The 18578-nt window shown below is 46.9% G+C and overlaps 6 protein-coding genes across 7 annotated transcripts; 2 read left to right on the plus strand and 4 right to left on the minus strand.

Annotated features, from left to right (window-relative positions):
- Nucleotides 1-340: 340 nt before the first annotated feature.
- Nucleotides 341-5270, minus strand: Met (Methoprene-tolerant). Of its 2 annotated transcripts, XM_015171229.3 has the most exons (3): nucleotides 5101-5260; nucleotides 3174-5040; nucleotides 341-2126 (listed from the first exon to the last, which is right to left on the minus strand). In XM_015171229.3, exons 2-3 carry the CDS (start codon nucleotides 4464-4466, stop codon nucleotides 888-890), a joined length of 2532 nt encoding a protein of 843 aa, XP_015026715.1. In that variant the 5' UTR covers nucleotides 4467-5040; nucleotides 5101-5260; the 3' UTR covers nucleotides 341-887. The 2 variants fall into 2 exon arrangements, with proteins under 2 accessions (XP_015026715.1, XP_015026716.1); XM_015171230.3 differs by lacking the exon at nucleotides 341-2126 and adding an exon at nucleotides 2944-3107 and having other exon boundaries at nucleotides 3174-5270.
- Nucleotides 5271-5484: 214 nt separating this feature from the next.
- On the plus strand, nucleotides 5485-8728 carry LOC6631443 (ATP-binding cassette sub-family F member 1). Its single transcript, XM_002055645.4, has 3 exons — nucleotides 5485-5642; nucleotides 5709-6914; nucleotides 6985-8728. The coding sequence occupies exons 2-3, from the start codon at nucleotides 5741-5743 to the stop codon at nucleotides 8601-8603; spliced, it is 2793 nt and encodes a 930-aa protein (XP_002055681.2). The 5' UTR covers nucleotides 5485-5642; nucleotides 5709-5740; the 3' UTR covers nucleotides 8604-8728.
- On the minus strand, nucleotides 8715-9348 carry RPA3 (Replication protein A3). The gene is made up of 2 exons (XM_002055644.4): nucleotides 8987-9348; nucleotides 8715-8931 (listed from the first exon to the last, which is right to left on the minus strand). The coding sequence occupies exons 1-2, from the start codon at nucleotides 9224-9226 to the stop codon at nucleotides 8830-8832; spliced, it is 342 nt and encodes a 113-aa protein (XP_002055680.1). The 5' UTR covers nucleotides 9227-9348; the 3' UTR covers nucleotides 8715-8829.
- A 231-nt stretch (nucleotides 9349-9579) lies between these two features.
- On the minus strand, nucleotides 9580-11790 carry LOC6631441 (protein regulator of cytokinesis 1). The gene has a single exon (XM_002055643.4). The coding sequence runs from the start codon at nucleotides 11687-11689 to the stop codon at nucleotides 9698-9700; it is 1992 nt and encodes a 663-aa protein (XP_002055679.1). The 5' UTR covers nucleotides 11690-11790; the 3' UTR covers nucleotides 9580-9697.
- A 330-nt stretch (nucleotides 11791-12120) lies between these two features.
- Nucleotides 12121-15030, plus strand: LOC6631440 (protein regulator of cytokinesis 1). Its single transcript, XM_002055642.4, has one exon. It carries the CDS (start codon nucleotides 12250-12252, stop codon nucleotides 14320-14322), a length of 2073 nt encoding a protein of 690 aa, XP_002055678.1. The 5' UTR covers nucleotides 12121-12249; the 3' UTR covers nucleotides 14323-15030.
- Nucleotides 15031-15327: 297 nt separating this feature from the next.
- On the minus strand, nucleotides 15328-18573 carry LOC6631439 (uncharacterized). Its single transcript, XM_002055641.4, has 4 exons — nucleotides 17383-18573; nucleotides 16353-17319; nucleotides 15657-16270; nucleotides 15328-15579 (listed from the first exon to the last, which is right to left on the minus strand). The coding sequence occupies exons 1-4, from the start codon at nucleotides 18434-18436 to the stop codon at nucleotides 15509-15511; spliced, it is 2706 nt and encodes a 901-aa protein (XP_002055677.1). The 5' UTR covers nucleotides 18437-18573; the 3' UTR covers nucleotides 15328-15508.
- Nucleotides 18574-18578: the final 5 nt, after the last annotated feature.

The raw sequence follows: 18578 nt of genomic DNA on the forward strand, positions 1-18578 counted from the left end.
GCAAACCGAAACATGGAAGAGGCGACATCATCGTCGAGCACAAACAATGTTTGCCCGAACTTGTCGATGGGCGCGGGGGGAACTGGGGGTTTGTAAAGAAACTTGACTATACTTGTTGGAGCGACGTTGTCGACAAAAATAATATGTATATATATATATATATATATATATATATATATATATATATATATATATATATATATATATATATATATAAATAAATAATAAGATAAACAGTGTGTGCCCTATAGCTCAGAGTGCTCAGCAGAAAAACTCCAGTGCGCCTGCCTGGCTGGGATATTGAATAGTGGATTTAGTTTTAAATTGAATATAACTGCTATTGTGTGTATTATATAATTGAGTATTAATTAATTACATTAGCATTGTATTTTTGCTTTCAACAGTTTGGTTATTGTTTACTGATTATTGTTCAGTCGCCAAGTTTTTCCGATTTTGTTTTGTTTTGTTTTGTTTTTTTTTTTTTTTACAATATTTTAAAGCTAAAATCTCTCTTCTCTCTGTCTCTCACTCTGTATTTCTGTCTGTCTCTTTCTGTGTTATGCTATAATTGTGTGTGTGTTTTTTTTTTTCGTAGTTTGCAAAAGTTAAAACCTGCTAAATTTTAATGAGTAGATGTTCGCTTAAAAGAATATATGATTTTGTACTCTGATCGCACTGGGTCTTCAAATGGGTGGTTTTTCTTTTTCTTTTTTTTTGTTTTTGGATCGTGTTGGTGCGGGAGGAAGGTGGGGTTGGGGAGTCAAAGCTTCAGCGGTGCACTGAATACTGAGCTAAGTGGACTAAATAAATAAATTTTGTAGCTAATCCGAAGGCAAAGGGCGTTAACTTCTCGCATTTCGCAACACTGGCATTCTTGAATTCCCACACTATTTATCGCCGCTGCTCTCACTGGACGTTGTCGTCTGTTTGGTTATCACTGAAACCGGCTGATGCGCCGCTGGCACTTCGTTGGTTGCTGCTGCCGCCTTGTACTCGCTCTTGATGTTGACCAGCAACTGTTTCTGCATCTGATGCTCCAGCATAATGGCATCCATTTGCCGCTCAAACTCGGGCAGGAAGGCGCTGTGCTGCTCTTGCTGTTGCTTGTAGAGCGTTTGAGCTTCCTCGCCCATCTTTGACAGCTTGGTGTCCAGGCTACGCAGCGAATTGGACAAAGCTGCTTGCAGCTGGGTTGTCGGCGACGGCAAAGGCGACGGCGACGTCGCTTCTGCTGCTGCTGCTTCTGGCACCTTTGGTGTTGATGTCGGCGACGGTGTCGTCGTCATTAGCCTCTGCAGCACACTGACGCGCGGCGTTGCTGCTGGTGGCGGGGATGCATTACTATTTGCGTCGTCCGGTAGCTCCAGGCTGCTCGCACTCGCCGGCGACAATGTGGAGCTTTCACTTAAGCTATAGCTCAACTGGCGTATGACGCCGCCATTGGCTTCGCCTCGCTCCCGTTGCTCCTGCTGCAGCTTTTGCTGCTGCTGCTGCTGCTGGTACTGAAGATTGCGCGCCGATGTCACGTTAACGACATTGACTGATTTGGATATTGAGTTCTTGACGTGACCTGGGGCCGGCGGTACTAAAGCCAACTGGGCCGGCGATGGCGCCTGTTCGTCCAATGTCAGTGTCGTGTTGCTCGAGGCGGGCGAACTGCAGCAGATATCTTCCATGGTATCCATGTTGACATCACCATTCGACGAATCCGCACTGCCATTAACACCGGCACTATTCGCGCTCTTTTGCAGATTCTCAATTAGATACAGCACAATGCGCTCCAGCTGTTGTGGCGCCCTCGATGCAGGCAGATCGGGACTGGTATGCGTAGGTATATCGGCCTTGATAATGGTCGAGAATTTGTTCTTCATCTCCTGCACCTTCCGCTTGCCGGCCTGCTCGTCCAGCAGCGTATTGACACACAGAAACGAGTGCACCTTGTTGCTGCTCTTGTCAACCTCAAGGAAACCCTTCGATTGCAGGTATATGAAGTGACCATTCCGGGACAACAGGCGATAGCAGCTCTCACCATAATCGCTATTGCAGTCATACATTTGTCTAAGCGCGACAATTACCCAGCGCACATCATCCAAATGCATAAAGCTGAACGGGCTCAAGTTGCGAACCTGGGAACAACAAATGCACACACATATACATAAATTAGTTTAAACAAATGCGCAATAAATTATTATAGTTATTACTAACATGTACTAACTATAGCTATATAACTATATATATATATATATGCTGTAAGAAATATGAATACATATGCATGGATTATTCGCCCCTCCAAATGCGTATATATACACATGTACGTATATATTCCTGTTCTGACCTCGAGCTGCGTTTATATAGTCATCTATCTATGTATGTCTATTTGTTAATCAAAAATTGCAACACAGCAAGTTGCATGCAGATTCTCTGTTCAGATGCACGCACATCAAGTTTATTTAACATACATTATCTCAAATCCCTCCTAGATTTTGACCTTCCATGCAATTGTCACCAGTTTAAGTAATTCAATGATATATTTGATAACTGTTCTCACTGCCTCTCTCTCGCTACCGTTCGCTTAATTTACTTTTATCTCTCTTGCCTTCGAGAGAAGGCCTTTTATTCCATCGCTTCTCACATTTAAATATCGCCTTTCTATGCGATTTTCATAAGCTTTAGTAAGCACTTTTCGATGTCATTGGCATGTATTTTAAATAGTAATATTTATAAAGTTTTCTTTTATACAATCGATCCTAAAAGCTTCTAAAAAAGATGAACGTGCATATGTATGTATCTGTACGTAGATGCTTGCAAATTAGAATGATTCCGTTGCCAGAGTTGATTCTAATGTGCGAAAAATACGAATTTCACGACCTTCTATTCATCTGCACGACAAATAATAATATAATGCATATAAACAATAATTAATATTTAATGAATTCGATTGGCTAATTTGATGGGGTTTTTCAAAAGTCTTTAAATACAAAAAAGCGAGCTTACAAACAAAAACGTGTTCAAATTTAAAGTGTAAGATGCATGATTAGTGGAAATTATAATGTCAAAACTAGAAAGTTCTTTTCCAAAGTTCTTGTTTGCCAGCGGATGCAAATATACTGACAGTGACATGAAATGAATAACACAGTTGAGTAAGTTACACAAGGATAAGGGGGGTCACTCACCTCATCCTTCATGTAGCCCGCCACGATGCCAATGCGCTGATCACAGTCAATGATGCTGCCGTCGATGAGATGTCGCGTGCGGTACTCCAGCTGATACGGCTCCGGCTGGCGGCACAGGAGGCTCAGGCAGTTGGACTCCTCACGCATTACGCGTGCCATGGCCACCAGGACGATGTCGTTGCCGCTGATGCCGTGCAGCGCCGCCTGGGCGATCGCATCGTGTTGCGGCAGGCAGGGCGGCGTCAATGTCGCTGCTGATGTCGTCGATGCTGGCACCGTGCCTGCTGCCGCTGCTGCTGCGGCGGCGGCTAGCATATTGTTATTACGCGAGCGCCTTATCAGCTGCGATACGATTGGATAATTGGCGGCCGCCCCACCCGTAACCGATGAGTCGCTGCGCCGAAAACAACCGTCAATTTTGACCACCTCATAGTGACGCGTCGCCTCGGCCCGGGTCGAAGCACGGGCCAGCCGCACCGTGAAGCAACGTCGATCGGCACGCAGACGCTCATCGATGGCGGCCATATGGGCGATAGTTTGGGGGCTGGGCGTGCGTGTACGCTCCAGATCCTGCTCCAGTTCATCATCACCATCATCATTGTCATCATCATCGCTGGCCGACGTTGACTGCGACTGTGAGTGCGACTGCGAGTGCTGTTTACGTCGTTGCTGATAAAAGAGCGTCTCGATGTCACGTGGTATTAGCTGTTGACGCAACAACGCCTGATCATCGGGATGCGTTATCTGCAGCAGATTCTGTCCATATAAATCCGACTGGCAATGGCCCAGCAGCTGTTCCACGCTCCCAGACACAAGCACTATCTGCCCATTGCAAGTGAGGGTGAGAAAAAAGCTGTCGAGCAACTGCATCAACGTATCCGTTAATAGCGGCGTATCGCCGGCGATGACACCGTTACCATTGCCTCCACTTCCGCTAGAATCTCCACCTCTGCCGGCGCCCTTCACATTCAGCCTGCGTCGACGTCGTGTCGCCGACTTGCCAAATACGTACTGTAGCCTGAGGCCGTGTGTGGCAAAGCGCAGCACCGCGGTCTTATCCAGTCGCCGCGTTGATTCGGCCGCATGCGGCACCATTGTGGCCAGCTCCTGTATGCTGGCATTGAGCTTGTCCCGCCGCTGCTTCTCGGCTAGGTTGCGCGCCTCCCGTCCATTTGAAGCGCCGCTGGCGTCGCTTGTCTCACTATCGGCGACGGATACTGTCATAACTGCGACGCAGCCGCTGCCGCTGCCGCCGCCGCTGCCGTTTGCCGTGGCTGCAACTACTGCTGCCATTGTGTTTGTGTTTGTGTTTGTGTTTGTGTTGGGTGTGTGTGTGTGTCTGTGTGTGCGTGTGTGTGAGTGTAGGCGCTGCTTTTGTTATGGATGTAAATCGTTAGCTTGTTTTGATTTTGATTCTTACGTTTACGTGTTAAACGGCTTCCCAATTCGCTTTTCTCCATGCATTTGGTGTTTTAGTTTATTTGTATTATTAGTTTCTTCCTATTATTATTTTTAATTGGCGCGCTGCGGAAAATTGTCACTCTCCATAACTTAGCGGCCGATGCCGATGCCGTTGCCGTTGCCTCTCTGCACTCGGCTCTGTTTGCGTTTTTCGTTAATAATTTTGAGTTCTTTTTGTTGCTATTTCTTTAAAGTTTTCAAGGTCTCGCTTGTCGTGTTGTTGTTGTTGTTGTTGTTATTATTTTTGTTGCTTCTCTTGCTGCTGCTGCTGTTAACCACCTTTGGGCTATGCGCGCGGCCCCCTCCCTCTGTCCGCTCACTCTCTGGCAGCGTATGTTATTTTCCGTTTTATGGAATTTTTTTGATTGCGTTGCGAATCTCAATCTCCTTTGCGTTGTGGCTCTAGCTGCGTTGTTTTTGTTGTTGTTATTGTTTTCGTTGTTGTTTTTGTTATTGTTGCTCTTACCGTGCAGCGCAGACTAGTTGCAAGCGAATCAATTGAAGATACGTACAATTACATAGAATATCGCACGCACTATTTTGTTTATATTAGTGATTAATTGTTTATTAAACAATTATGTAGCTCGGCGACATTTGGGGCAAAATATATACATATCGATATATCGATAAGCGCACACTTCTATCGGATTCCACGACAGGACAGTTCAAATAGTTCCGTCTGACTACAGCAAGCTACAATTATTTCATGAAATATACGACAATATTTAAAAAAAAAAAATTCACAATTATATGTATGTATACTGTACATAGTTAAGAAACCATTTCAACTAAATTTAACAATCACGTCATAGGGTCAGATCCGTTTCACCTGTGAACCAGCTCAAAACGATGACATCACGATTCCGATAATAATTCCAATGAACACGAACACACACACGCCCAATCATCGTGTGTAATTCTTCCTCTTTCTCTAGCTCCACACTTGGCACATTTGCCAGCTGTGCACGTGAAAGCCGCCGCCGCAGCAGCAGCACCGACAACGCAAACGTAAACTATTCAAGTTTGCTGATCATAGTGCTTGCGAATTTTAGATAATTTTGGTCCATTATACAGCAGGTCACCTGTCACCTACACCCTACACAGATATGTCCAAGGCCAAAGGCAAGAAGAAGGAACGCTTCGATGAGGAGGAGGAACAGCCAGAGAAAGTGAGTGCAAACGAAAAGAAAAATGCGTCAAAGAAGGGCAAAAAGGGAAAACGTGCTGGAGGTGGCGGCGGCGATTCCAGCGATAACGAATCCCTAACTGCCAGCAAGTTATCCAATATTGACGCAGATGATCTGGAAAGCGTGAAGTCCTCGCAAAGTAAACAGCAGCAGCAGCAGAAGAAGGCTGGCAAAAAGGGGAAGAAGGGGAAACGAAACGACGATTGGAGTGAGGATGAGCAACCTGGGAAGCCCCTGTCAAAAGCAGACAGCGATGGCTCCGATGAAGAAACGGCGCCCGTCGCTAAGCCAGCACCCAAGAAGCAACAGCAACAGACCAAGAAAAGTAAAAAGGGCAACAAGAAGAAGGCGAATGATGGTTTCAGCGATGATGATGATGATGATGATGACGATGATAAGGATAATAGAAATGGTGGTAATGATATAGAAGATGAGGAGGAGGAAGAGGTGGCGGTAGCTATAGCCAAGCCGGCGTCCAAGAAATCTAAAAAGAAGCAGCAGCTTAAGAATAAATTTGCGATGAGTGACGATGATGATAATGATGACGATCTGGACGAAAACAAGTATGCAGAAGATCTGGATGAGGATGAACCAGAACTTGTGACGGCCAAGCCAGCAGGAAAGAAAACCAAGAAAAAGAAGCAAGAGCAAAAGAACAAATTCGAAATGAGCGACAATGATGACGAAGAGGAGATTGAAGATGTGCAGCTACTCGAGACGGAGCCAAAACCTGAACCTATGAAAGAAGAGAAGCTAACTGAAAAGATTGCTGCCATTACGCTGAAAGAAACTGAACCCGAACGAGAGCCAGAGGAGCCAGCGACCACGCCCAAGTCCGAAGAGTCAACGGAAGCAATTGTTGAATCCAAAGACAGTAAGGAAAAGAAAATCACGCATAAGGAGAAAAAGAAGCAAAAGAAACAACAAGAATACGAAAGGCAAATGGAGCTAATGACAAAAAAGGGCGGCGCCGGACACTCGGATCTAGACAATAATTTCACCATGTCGCAGGTGCAGAAGAGTGCTGGCCAACAGGCAGCCCTCGAGCATGCCGTGGATATCAAAATTGAGAATTTCACGATATCGGCCAAAGGTGAGTACATTTCAATTTCACAAGTTATGCAATAATTCTTAAATGAATCATATTTCCACGCTCTTGCCAGGCAACGATCTATTTGTGAATGCCAATTTGCTGATTGCCCATGGACGTCGCTATGGCCTGGTGGGTCCCAACGGTCACGGCAAAACAACGCTGCTCAGGCACATAGCTACACGCGCGTTCGCAATACCGCCCAATATTGATGTGCTGCTGTGCGAACAGGAGGTGGTTGCCACTGACAAGACCGCCATTGAGACAATCCTGGAAGCAGATGTGAAGCGTACCAAGATGTTGAAGAAGAGCGAAGAGCTGGAGAAGCAATTCGCCGATGGCGATATGAGCGTTCAAGAGGAGCTGAACGATACATTTGCCGAGCTAAAAGCCATTGGTGCCTATTCGGCCGAGGCAAGAGCGCGTCGTATTCTGGCCGGTCTGGGCTTCAGCAAGGAGATGCAGGATCGCCCCACAAATAAATTCTCTGGTGGCTGGAGAATGCGTGTCTCACTCGCACGCGCCCTCTATTTGGAGCCAACTTTGTTGATGTTGGACGAACCGACCAATCATTTGGATTTGAATGCGGTCATTTGGCTGGATAACTATTTGCAGGGATGGAAGAAGACATTGTTGATTGTATCCCACGACCAGAGTTTCTTGGATAATGTATGCAACGAGATAATACATCTGGACCAGAAGAAACTGTTCTACTACAAGGGAAACTACTCCATGTTTAAAAAGATGTACGTGCAGAAGCGACGCGAGATGATCAAAGAGTATGAGAAGCAAGAGAAGCGACTGCGCGAGCTGAAGGCCCATGGCCAGTCCAAGAAGGCGGCTGAGAAGAAACAAAAAGAATCGCTAACACGCAAACAGGAAAAGAACAAGACCAAGACTCAGAAACAGGAAGAGGACGATGGTCCTCAGGAGCTATTAGCCCGACCCAAGGAGTATATTGTCAAGTTCCGTTTCCCGGAACCATCGCAGCTCCAGCCGCCCATTCTGGGCGTGCATAATGTGACGTTTGCTTTCCCGGGCCAGAAACCTTTGTTTGTTAAAGCTGATTTTGGCATAGATCTGACCAGTCGCGTTGCTATTGTGGGTCCCAATGGCGTGGGCAAATCCACGTTTCTCAAGCTGCTGCTCGGTGAACTGGAGCCGCAAGAGGGCGAGCAGCGCAAGAATCATCGCCTGCACGTGGGACGCTTCGATCAGCATTCGGGCGAGCATTTGACTGCTGAAGAATCGGCTGCTGAATATCTGCAGCGTCTATTTAATTTACCTCACGAGAAGGCCCGCAAGGCGCTTGGCTCCTTTGGCCTCGTCAGCCATGCGCACACCATCAAAATGAAGGATCTATCTGGCGGTCAGAAGGCGCGCGTTGCTCTAGCCGAACTGTGCCTTAGTGCGCCCGATGTCCTCATTCTCGATGAGCCGACCAATAATCTGGACATTGAATCGATCGATGCCCTGGCCGAGGCCATCAACGAGTATGAGGGCGGCGTCATCATAGTCTCTCACGACGAACGTCTCATACGCGAAACAGGCTGTACACTTTATGTCATCGAGGACCAGACAATTAACGAGATTGATGGCGAGTTTGACGATTATCGCAAGGAGGTGCTCGACTCCCTGGGCGAGGTGGTTAACAATCCCAGCGTGGTAGCCAATGCAGCTGTGCTGCAATAGCCAACGAATGAATTTGTCTCGTTCTCTTTAATTGTTGAAAATCACTTCACTAGATAGCCTTTTTTATATGTGGGCCACAGATCCCAATAAAGCAAGTACATAATGTTGAACTATTTGGAAAATAATTACGTGTTTATTTATAAAAAAAAAAAAAACATGAAAAGAATGGACTTAAACCTAGTTGGAGGCTGAGGGCTTAGGGCATACAGCATGACGGAACTTTTACTTAGCCATGGCGATAGAACTGCTTCACATTGTTCAGCAACTGGGTCATCGCGTTGTAGCTATCCGTGTCAAAGTCAATGTTGTCGCCGCCAAATTCAATAACCTGTGAATCAATTGAGATTATAGCGAGAATTTCATCAGACATCAGATTCACTTGCCTCTTTGGCGCGTATGGCGTCGCCAGCATTTGGAATGCCTATAACCTCCACCCAGGCGCCCTGGGCAGCGCCTAGCTCGCTGGGTAGGCTAATGCGCAGCTTCTGGTTATCCGTGCTGAGGCCCATTAGCGTTGTCCCGGCAACGCTCTCCACGCGCACCATGATGCTGACGGTTTGGCCGGCAAACTGTTTCAGCATGCCGCCATTAACCAGAGTACGGGGCTCAAAGGGAACATTCATGTTTGCAATCACAATATAAGTTTTGATACAAATTCAACGACCAACAAATGCAAATGCGTCGCTCAGCAAGAAAATAGCGCGTAAAAGTCAAGGAAAGGAGCTGGGACAAGGCCAATTTCGATTGTGTTTCGATTACAGTTCGATAGTTTTGGCGCACTATCGAAGTGTGGCATTAAAACCGAAAAAGGTGGCAACAATTTTAAAGTTCTAATTGGTTTTTTTTTCTGTAATAAAATGTTATATTTCTAATTGGCAGCCATTGCAAAATATATTTAAATATATACTATATAAATTAACACTGTATGCTAATCGGACGCTCCACGTCCAAATCTCAACAATGTTTAATAAATTTAAAAATAGCATTTATATATATTTAAAGCAAAATCGATTTACAACACAGTTGACAAAAATAATACTCTTAATAATACTCTTAATTTTTTGTTAAGTAAGGCCCCCATCTGTTGATTAAATCTACAAACGCTTTCGCAGCTTTAGGCTATGGTAGAACGAGCCGACCTCCTTTGGCAGAATGGAGGAGCGTGCTGCGGGCTCAATGGATTTCTCAAATGTATTGTACGTATCATCATGGGCGATCTCAACGACCAAATTCTCATCGTTATCGTCACTGGACGGCGGCTCTACGTAAATATCCGGCGGTGGCAGCTTAGTGCGCTCCCTTTTGGCCGTGTGGCTCATGCTGCGTCTTCCCAAGCCCGAGCTGCGTCGAAGCGTGGTTTCCAGCACACGCACCTTCCTGATATGCGTCTTCAGTGTCTTCTGTGTAACAGCCACTGGACGTGGAACGGACATTCGCAATGCCGGTGATGCTTTCAAGCTGCTCAACGTCTTCATCAGATTCCGCTTGGCGTTTGGTGTCAACACCTTACCGCCATTACCAGAAGGGGGCAACTTTCTCTTGTGCAAGTTGCCGGTGGTTTTCGCCGCCGAGCCTGTCATAGAAGACATCTTTATATTGGACGGAGTCTTGCGCAACGACATCGTTGATGCGGACAATGCTGATGTGTTTCTTAGCGACAAGGGCGTGCGTGGCGCCATCGACCCAGGTGCAGCCGGTGGCAACATCTTCCCTTGGGTTGATGAGGCTGTCCCTCCCTGTTTGCGAGCAGAACTCTGCAGCTCTTTGGCCTGGCGAAGGCGCACCCAATCGTTGGCCATATGCTCCAATATGTTCTCCCCATGGACCAGAAACGGAGATTTATGGCGCATCTCATAGGCTTGCACCAATTCGGTAATTTGCTGCTCTATCTTTGGCAGCTTAGTGCCTATAGCCTTGCGCTCGCGTTCCTCCTTCAGAAGCTGTCCGCCGCGATTGTTGAAGCGATTGGGCTCGTTCGCCTTGGCCTCTAGCGCCTCCATACGTGCCCAGAACTCGGCGCGACTAGCAAACAGCTCAAATATCTCCTTGTTGCTGTTATAAAAACTCTTAAGATCATCCAGTTCCAGCTCATGCAGCTCCAGTAAATCCTCGTTGTACCACTCATTGTAAAAGTTGGAAAAGCGTTTGCGCTCCTGCTGTGATTTCAATGTCAAATCCCACCACTTTTGAATCTCCACTCGCAGCTGCTCGATGAAGGTCTTCAGGTTCTGACGACGCAGCTCCTGACAGCGCTGCAGTTCCTCTTTGAGCACATCATAGGTCGCTTGTGTGTACTCTTCGGCCTCGCGTACTCTGCGCATGGCAAACTCGTCCGATTCCTGCAGACGCTCCCAAAGCACGTGGATCTTCTCGCGCATATCGTCGATCCGTTCGCGCAGTTCTAGCACCTGCGCAGCGAATTCTTTCTGCATGAAACGCAGCTTTTCGAAGATATTCGGAGTCAGGCTCTGGTTCGCCTGGCTGAGCAAATGCTCCTCGGCGGCTGTGTCCGGCCGTATACCGAGCAGCCTCATGTCCTGCTTGATTTGGCTGCGCAGCTGGAACAGTTCTTCCAAGCGGCGCGTGCGCTCTGCTCGCAGATGCTCGAGGTGTTTACAGAAGGATGACATTTCTTCCGGTTTTGGCAGTGGATCGGCCAGCAACGGCAGCGGCAACTCACCCAGTTCTTCGCACAGCTGATCCTGCTGTAGAAGCAGCTCGCATATCTCCGCGCGACGTATGCGCAGCTCCTCCCGCAAATGCTCAATACTCTTGTCCAGCTTTTGCAGCCAGACATCCAGCGGCATATCCTCTGGTTTCTCGCCAATCTCCAGATTCCTGTGCAGCAGGCGCCTTAAATCTGCGGCCTCTGCTTGCAGTCCACTGATTTCATCCTTGATTAGCTGCTCCTTTTCATTTGATTCTGTCAGCAGGTCGCTGTAGAAATTTTTCACGCGGTCTCCCAATTTGCTCTTAAGAATCAGACAATATTCCTCATCAAACATATACGACCACTTGCTGAATAATCGATCGACATGATCGCTGGTAACAGCCAGAATATCCGATTTTTGTGTTTGCTCAGTCATTTTTATAAGTCATCAATTGTTATGAAAATTGCAAATTCAGTCAAAAGGAGACGCCAACATCAATTGAATGTTTCGGTAAATTTAAAACACAAATAAATGTTGCCACCTTTTCAAAATACTATCGGTTAGATGAATTGACGTGGAAAATATCAACAGCGACATCTGGCAACCGCTCACGGCTATAAAATGAACAGGTATTGTACGAGGGCTGACAAGAAACAAACAAATTGCGTAGAGGCTTACTTGTTATATCTGCCAACCTTACATAATGAACAAAATAATATCAATCTGAGCAGTTGGTATTTATAAATGACAATGACAAAAGGAAATTGAGAAAATGATAATGAATTAAAAAATCGTTTTCTAACCATCCAGCGCCATCCGGCGCTGCCAGCTTCTCAAACTTTAGAATGCTGCGCCTGACTTAACATACAGTATTTTTAAAAGGTGGCAACGTTTAGATGTGTTTTAAATTTACCGAAATATTCAATTGATGTTGGCGTCCCTTTTAGGCTGTATTTCGTAATTGTAAAAGAGATTAAATTTTTAAATACGTAAACATGGCCGAACAGCCATCAACAAAAACAACGATCTTGGCTATAACCAGCGATCATGTCGATCGTTTATTTAGCAAGTGGTCGTATATGTTTGATGAGGAATACTGTGTTACCCTTAAGAGCAAACTAAACGACCGCGTGAAAAATTTCTACAGCGACCTGCTGACAGAATCAAATGAAAAGGAGCAGCTTATCAAAGATGACATCAGTGGACTGCAAGCAGAAGCCGCGGATTTAAGGCGCCTGCTGCACAGGAATCTGGAGATTGGCGAGAAACCAGAGGACATGCCGCTGGATGTCTGGCTGCAAAAGCTGGACAAGAGTATTGAGCATTTGCGGGAGGAGCTGCGCATACGTCGCGCGGAGATATGTGAGCTGCTTCTACAGCAGGATCAGCTGTGCGAAGAACTGGGTGAGTTGCCGCTGCCGTTGCTGGCCGATCCACTGCCAAAACCGGAAGAAATGTCATCCTTCTGTAAACACCTCGAGCATCTGCGAGCAGAGCGCACGCGCCGCTTGGAAGAACTGTTCCAGCTGCGCAGCCAAATCAAGCAGGACATGAGGCTGCTCGGTATACGGCCGGACACAGCCGCCGAGGAGCATTTGCTCAGCCAGGCGAACCAGAGCCTGACTCCGAATATCTTCGAAAAGCTGCGTTTCATGCAGAAAGAATTCGCTGCGCAGGTGCTAGAACTGCGCGAACGGATCGACGATATGCGCGAGAAGATCCACGTGCTTTGGGAGCGTCTGCAGGAATCGGACGAGTTTGCCATGCGCAGAGTACGCGAGGCCGAAGAGTACACACAAGCGACCTATGATGTGCTCAAAGAGGAACTGCAGCGCTGTCAGGAGCTGCGTCGTCAGAACCTGAAGACCTTCATCGAGCAGCTGCGAGTGGAGATTCAAAAGTGGTGGGATTTGACATTGAAATCACAGCAGGAGCGCAAACGCTTTTCCAACTTTTACAATGAGTGGTACAACGAGGATTTACTGGAGCTGCATGAGCTGGAACTGGATGATCTTAAGAGTTTTTATAACAGCAACAAGGAGATATTTGAGCTGTTTGCTAGTCGCGCCGAGTTCTGGGCACGTATGGAGGCGCTAGAGGCCAAGGCCAACGAGCCCAATCGCTTCAACAATCGCGGCGGACAGCTTCTGAAGGAGGAACGCGAGCGCAAGGCTATAGGCACTAAGCTGCCAAAGATAGAGCAGCAAATTACCGAATTGGTGCAAGCCTATGAGATGCGCCATAAATCTCCGTTTCTGGTCCATGGGGAGAACATATTGGAGCATATGGCCAACGATTGGGTGCGCCTTCGCCAGGCCAAAGAGCTGCAGAGTTCTGCTCGCAAACAGGGAGGGACAGCCTCATCAACCCAAGGGAAGATGTTGCCACCGGCTGCACCCGGTTCGACGGCTCCACGCACGCCCTTGGCGCTAAGAAACATGTCGGCATTGTCTGCATCAACGATGTCCTTACGCAAGACTCCTTCTAATTTGCAGTTATCTTCCATGACAGGTTCGGCGGCCAAAACCACCGGCAATTTGCACAAGCGAAAGTTACCTAATACCGATAGTAGCGGTAGGGAAGAGACCCCAAATGCAAAGAGGAGCCTAATGAAAACATTGAACTCTTTGAAAGCATCACCGGCGCTGCGAAAGCCGATGCAACGCCTAGCGATTGCCCAACAGAAGTCAATAAAGTCGCCGCTTAAGAAGGTGCGTGTGCTGGAGAATACCTTGCGTCGCAGCTCCGGCTTGGGCCGACGCAGTATTGGTCAGTCCAACAAAAAGCGGCGCAGTAAGATGGCATCGCCAGGAGGAAACATGCAGCCGTCCAGCGATGAGCAGGAGCATGAGGACATCGGCAACTATAATAAGTTTGAGCCACCAGTGCGATCATCCGAGCTGCCGCGCACGTTGGCCTCCTGTCGTCAAATGCCCTTGGCCAGCAATCGACTCCGCAGTAAGGGCCAACAGTATGCGCAGAGGCAGTTGAACGATGACCATATGCATCAGATAGAACTACCCGAGCCACGACGCAGCAGAATGTGGCAACATAAGCTTAAGAAATGAGATTAGCCAACAAATGTACTTATTTTAACTTGAAACTAATTAATATGCTTATTTTTATTTCATGTATTATTGTTTAAAAGTTGCTGTGCTTTGAGATTTATATTAGTTATACATTGTCTGTGTATTCAAACAAACTCCTTGCATGAGGCACACACGTAAATTTTAGATAATTGTGAAATTTGCTTATACCAACGCTGACAGCATTATAATATCGCGATTCATCAATATCTTCAATGATTATAAGATAAAGAAATCAATAATAACTCCAATGCTATATGAGTAAATAATCTAAAAATCTCGTTAAAAATGTAGAGGACAGTGTTAAAATCAAATTCATATACTTTAAAGTGTTTACTATTTTATATAATGAAACAGACTAGATTATATCGACTTGCCTTTCTGATCAAGCATATTAATATAATTAATGTCGAAAGAAAAACAACACAAACTACCCCAAACCTCATTTGCATATCACAGCCCATCCATAGTATACAGTTTGGGGTTAACTGGACAACAGGAAATCGGGTGCCAATCGCGGGCTAGCATATGGATGCTGTGATGTCTAAGCCAGGGCAATATTGCATAGGCCGTTTAAGTTAGTAATAGGAAATTATGCCAGTAAATCGATGTACGCAATTAGTTATAAGAGCTTGTTAAAAATCATATAAATAAAAATATTATTCACGCTGCTCGATTAAAACCACATTATTTTATTCGTCGCTTCATTCGCTTTATGAATATGTTGGAATTTATTTACATGGTAGGTTACATCATAATATGATATAGGTATTCGATATCTAAAGTTATACAAATTTCATTTATAAAACAAAGGGTTTGCAATTTAAGGTTAACAAATCTTTGAACATTTGATATACCTTAACGCATATTTTATATTAGAATTAATAATTTAGTATTGCTGGCTTACAGAACTTTATAACGATCTCACTGGTAGAAAATAGTTTGCTCAATGCTTAGATACACAGTAGAAATCGCTTAGTCTACGTATATTTAACTGTTTTTTTTTTTTTTTGCAATACAATGAAAGTTGCTGTTAAGCGATTTTTACCATATACATACACATTGTTAAGGCGCGATTTAATATTGTACATATATACAAGATCAACTTAAGATTAGTTTGGAATAGCAACTGAATAATCGGCTTGCGAATTTCATAGGGAAACTTCGGTTATTTTCCCGCCTCGCTGCCGCTGGCATTGCTCTGCTGGCTACTTCCCCCATGGTTGTACATGAGATGCGCTGAGAGAACAGGATAGATAGAAAGGGATGGCATTAGTTGGTGCGTTTGCTTGGCGGATGTATTTAATGAAACCTACCCATTACAACGGGCGCTATATTAAATGCACCAAAGGGTGCCGTTGCAGTAGCTGTTGCGTTAGCCGCCGTACCCACAAATCCGGCTGCATCCGGCACTGGAACGGATACCGATACTGGCGACGATGTATTGTAGGCGACCGGCGAATGTAGAATGGGCGTGGCAATTGTCGCAGCCACAGTCGACGGCGGCGGTGGCAATTGCGTGGTCACGGTGGCCATAGCATGCGTATCTGGTGTCGTTGTTTGCTGAAAACGTGCAGGAGGCATTACCACAGTGGTCAGGTGGGAATGATTGGGCTCGTCCAGCAGGCCGGTGCGTTGCAGCCGACCAGTTTTGGTCTCAATATGCTGGTTGTGGGCACTGAGGCAATGGTTGCGCATATGGTATAGCTGCAGGAAGTAAGTATCACAGTGCGGACACTTGTAGCGCTCTCCAGTGTGCCGTCGTATGTGCGCTTTCAAGTCATTGCTCTGGCTGAAACTTTTGTGGCACTGGTCGCACTTGTAGGGACGCTCACCTGTATGGGTGCGCATATGTATGGTGAGATTGTAGGCGCGATGGAAGCTCTTGCCGCACGTGTTGCACAGGTTGGGTTTTGTGCCCGTGTGATAGCTGAAAATATGGCATATAAATTACAATTGAAAAAACAAAATGGGCTGCATTTTGGATCAGGTCACGCAGTTGGGTCACTTACCGTTCATGTACCTTAAGATCTGTAGCGCGTGGAAACGCCTTGACGCAATAACGGCACTTGTATGGCTTCTCGCCATTGTGTCTTCGCATATGGACGCGCAGATAGTCGTTGCGAGCAAAACTGTCGCCGCAAATGCAACAGAGGAAATTACGCTGGCCGGTGTGTGTCTTCTCGTGGCTACGCAACTGTTGGCGCTCCTTGAATGTCTCGTCGCAACTCTTGCATGCATAGAGGAATTCAGTATGGAGCAGTGTGTGCTTGCGCAGATATGTTTTGCTAGAGAATCGCTTGGCACAGTATTCGCACGTATGCTCGTTCATTTGCAGCTTAAGCTCGCTGCTGGCGTCCAGGCCCTCGCCATTGTGTTTGCTCATCTTGTGCCGCTCGAGGGCATCGAGGCGGGCGAACGCCGCATCGCATAGCACGCATTTGTGCTCCTTATTGCCGTGCAGGCTCTGCACGTGCGCCTTTAAATGATCGCTGCGCGCAAATGCTTTGGGGCAATGCGGGCAGCTGTGCGGCTTCTTTTCCAAATGCGACAACTTGTGGCGCAGCAAATGGCAATGACGGGAAAAGGTACGCAGGCAGATATCGCAGCGATTCTCGGGATTCGGTTCCGCTTCAGTTTGTTTTTTGCGTCGACGACGTCGCTGCTTGCCAGTTGCCGGTTTCTGCAGATACTCGCGCACAATTTCCACTTGGGCTACCTGGGCCAGCTTTGATTTGTGCACGGACTGTGTCTCCAGCTCGTCATCCGGTTCGTCTCCATCTTCGTCGTCATCGTCTTCATCAATGTCACTCTCCGCATTTCCGAACTCTTCCCCGTCTTCGTCCTCATCTGCACTGTGCAAAATGTCTGCTGTTGCGGCCTCCATATCGTATTCCTCGTCCTCTTTAATGCTGTCAACGCGTTGGCGCTCTTGCTTAATGGACAACTGCTGCTCACCGCCGGTAACCAATGGCTCCTCTGTATAAGGAAATGAAAAATTAGGGATCTTTATGACCTAACGGTTCGTGAACACTGACTTACCTTTTACCTCAGCCACTAATGCACTAGCCGCAGTTTTCTGTTTGTCTACGCACTCATTCTCATCCTCCGTGTCCGTGTGAGCTGCAACCTTTAGAATTGCTCTTTTTCTGCGCTTGTCGCGATTTACTTGCGACCCTATTGTCTCCGGGCAGTGTTCAAGTTCCGGCTCCGGCTCTGGTTTAATGTGCAGCCAGAGCGACTGTTTAGCCTCGGCATGTACATCTTCGTCTTCAGCTTCCTCGTTGCTTGATATGGGATTAGTGTGGCATTGATAGCCACTCCCGTTGTTGTCGTTCTCATTATCATCAGGATCATTAAATAAAACGGCAGCCGACTCCAGTTCATCACCGCTATGCATGGTCGCCTCATCGATGGGCCGCCAGGCCACCTTAGATTGCACTTCCTGCTTCTCGGCCAGCGTCCGGTCCAGCCGACCCCGGCCATCCGCATCGTGCACAGAGCGCATATGGCGAAGCATATGATCACGTCGCGAGAAGGCGCGTTGACAGACTCGACATTCCAGACGCCGACGCAGCAACGGTGAAGTCGAGTGCTGATCATGCTGCATGACGAGATGGTTCCGTAGCTGGCGCAGCTGCTGGAATTGTTCGTCGCACAGCTTGCACTTAAGTTCCTCCATATGCATGTGCTGCCGTTTGCGATGCACGCGTAGTTCAAGAATGTTCAGAAATTTATCGTTGCAGATGCCGCACGGCAACATCGGCACCTGCTCCGTCTGTGTGCAAACATCACTGCTGTTTGGCTTGGTAATGGGTGTGCGCCCCAGTATGGCCACAAGCGAGCGATAGGCCTTCTCTGCGTCCTGCTTGAAACGATATGCCTGACAGGCGGCTTTAATGCAGGTGTCGCACATATGATGCGGCATCTTGTCGTAACGCTCACAGGTGTAGCGCGTGCACTCGTTAAGTATCTGAGCGATGTTCGCGCCCTGCTCCACAGGCGCCTCATCGTAGATGAAGTAAAATTCGCCCACCTCTCGCAGGCACACGCGACAGACGCGTTCCGCATCGAATTGGCCGTAGGTGTCAGGCATTGCAGCAGCGTTGGTGTTCGTTAATATGTCTGTTACAATTATATTTTTGATATTATTGTCGCGGCATTGCGTTTTGTGGGTAGTTTGTAAATGTTTGTGTTCTTTTTTTTTACATTTTCACTTGAATGGGAATTTTGCACTG

The sequence above is a fragment of the Drosophila virilis genome, chromosome X (assembly GCF_030788295.1).
Source record: "Drosophila virilis strain 15010-1051.87 chromosome X, Dvir_AGI_RSII-ME, whole genome shotgun sequence".
Taxonomy (NCBI): Eukaryota; Metazoa; Arthropoda; class Insecta; order Diptera; family Drosophilidae; genus Drosophila; species Drosophila virilis.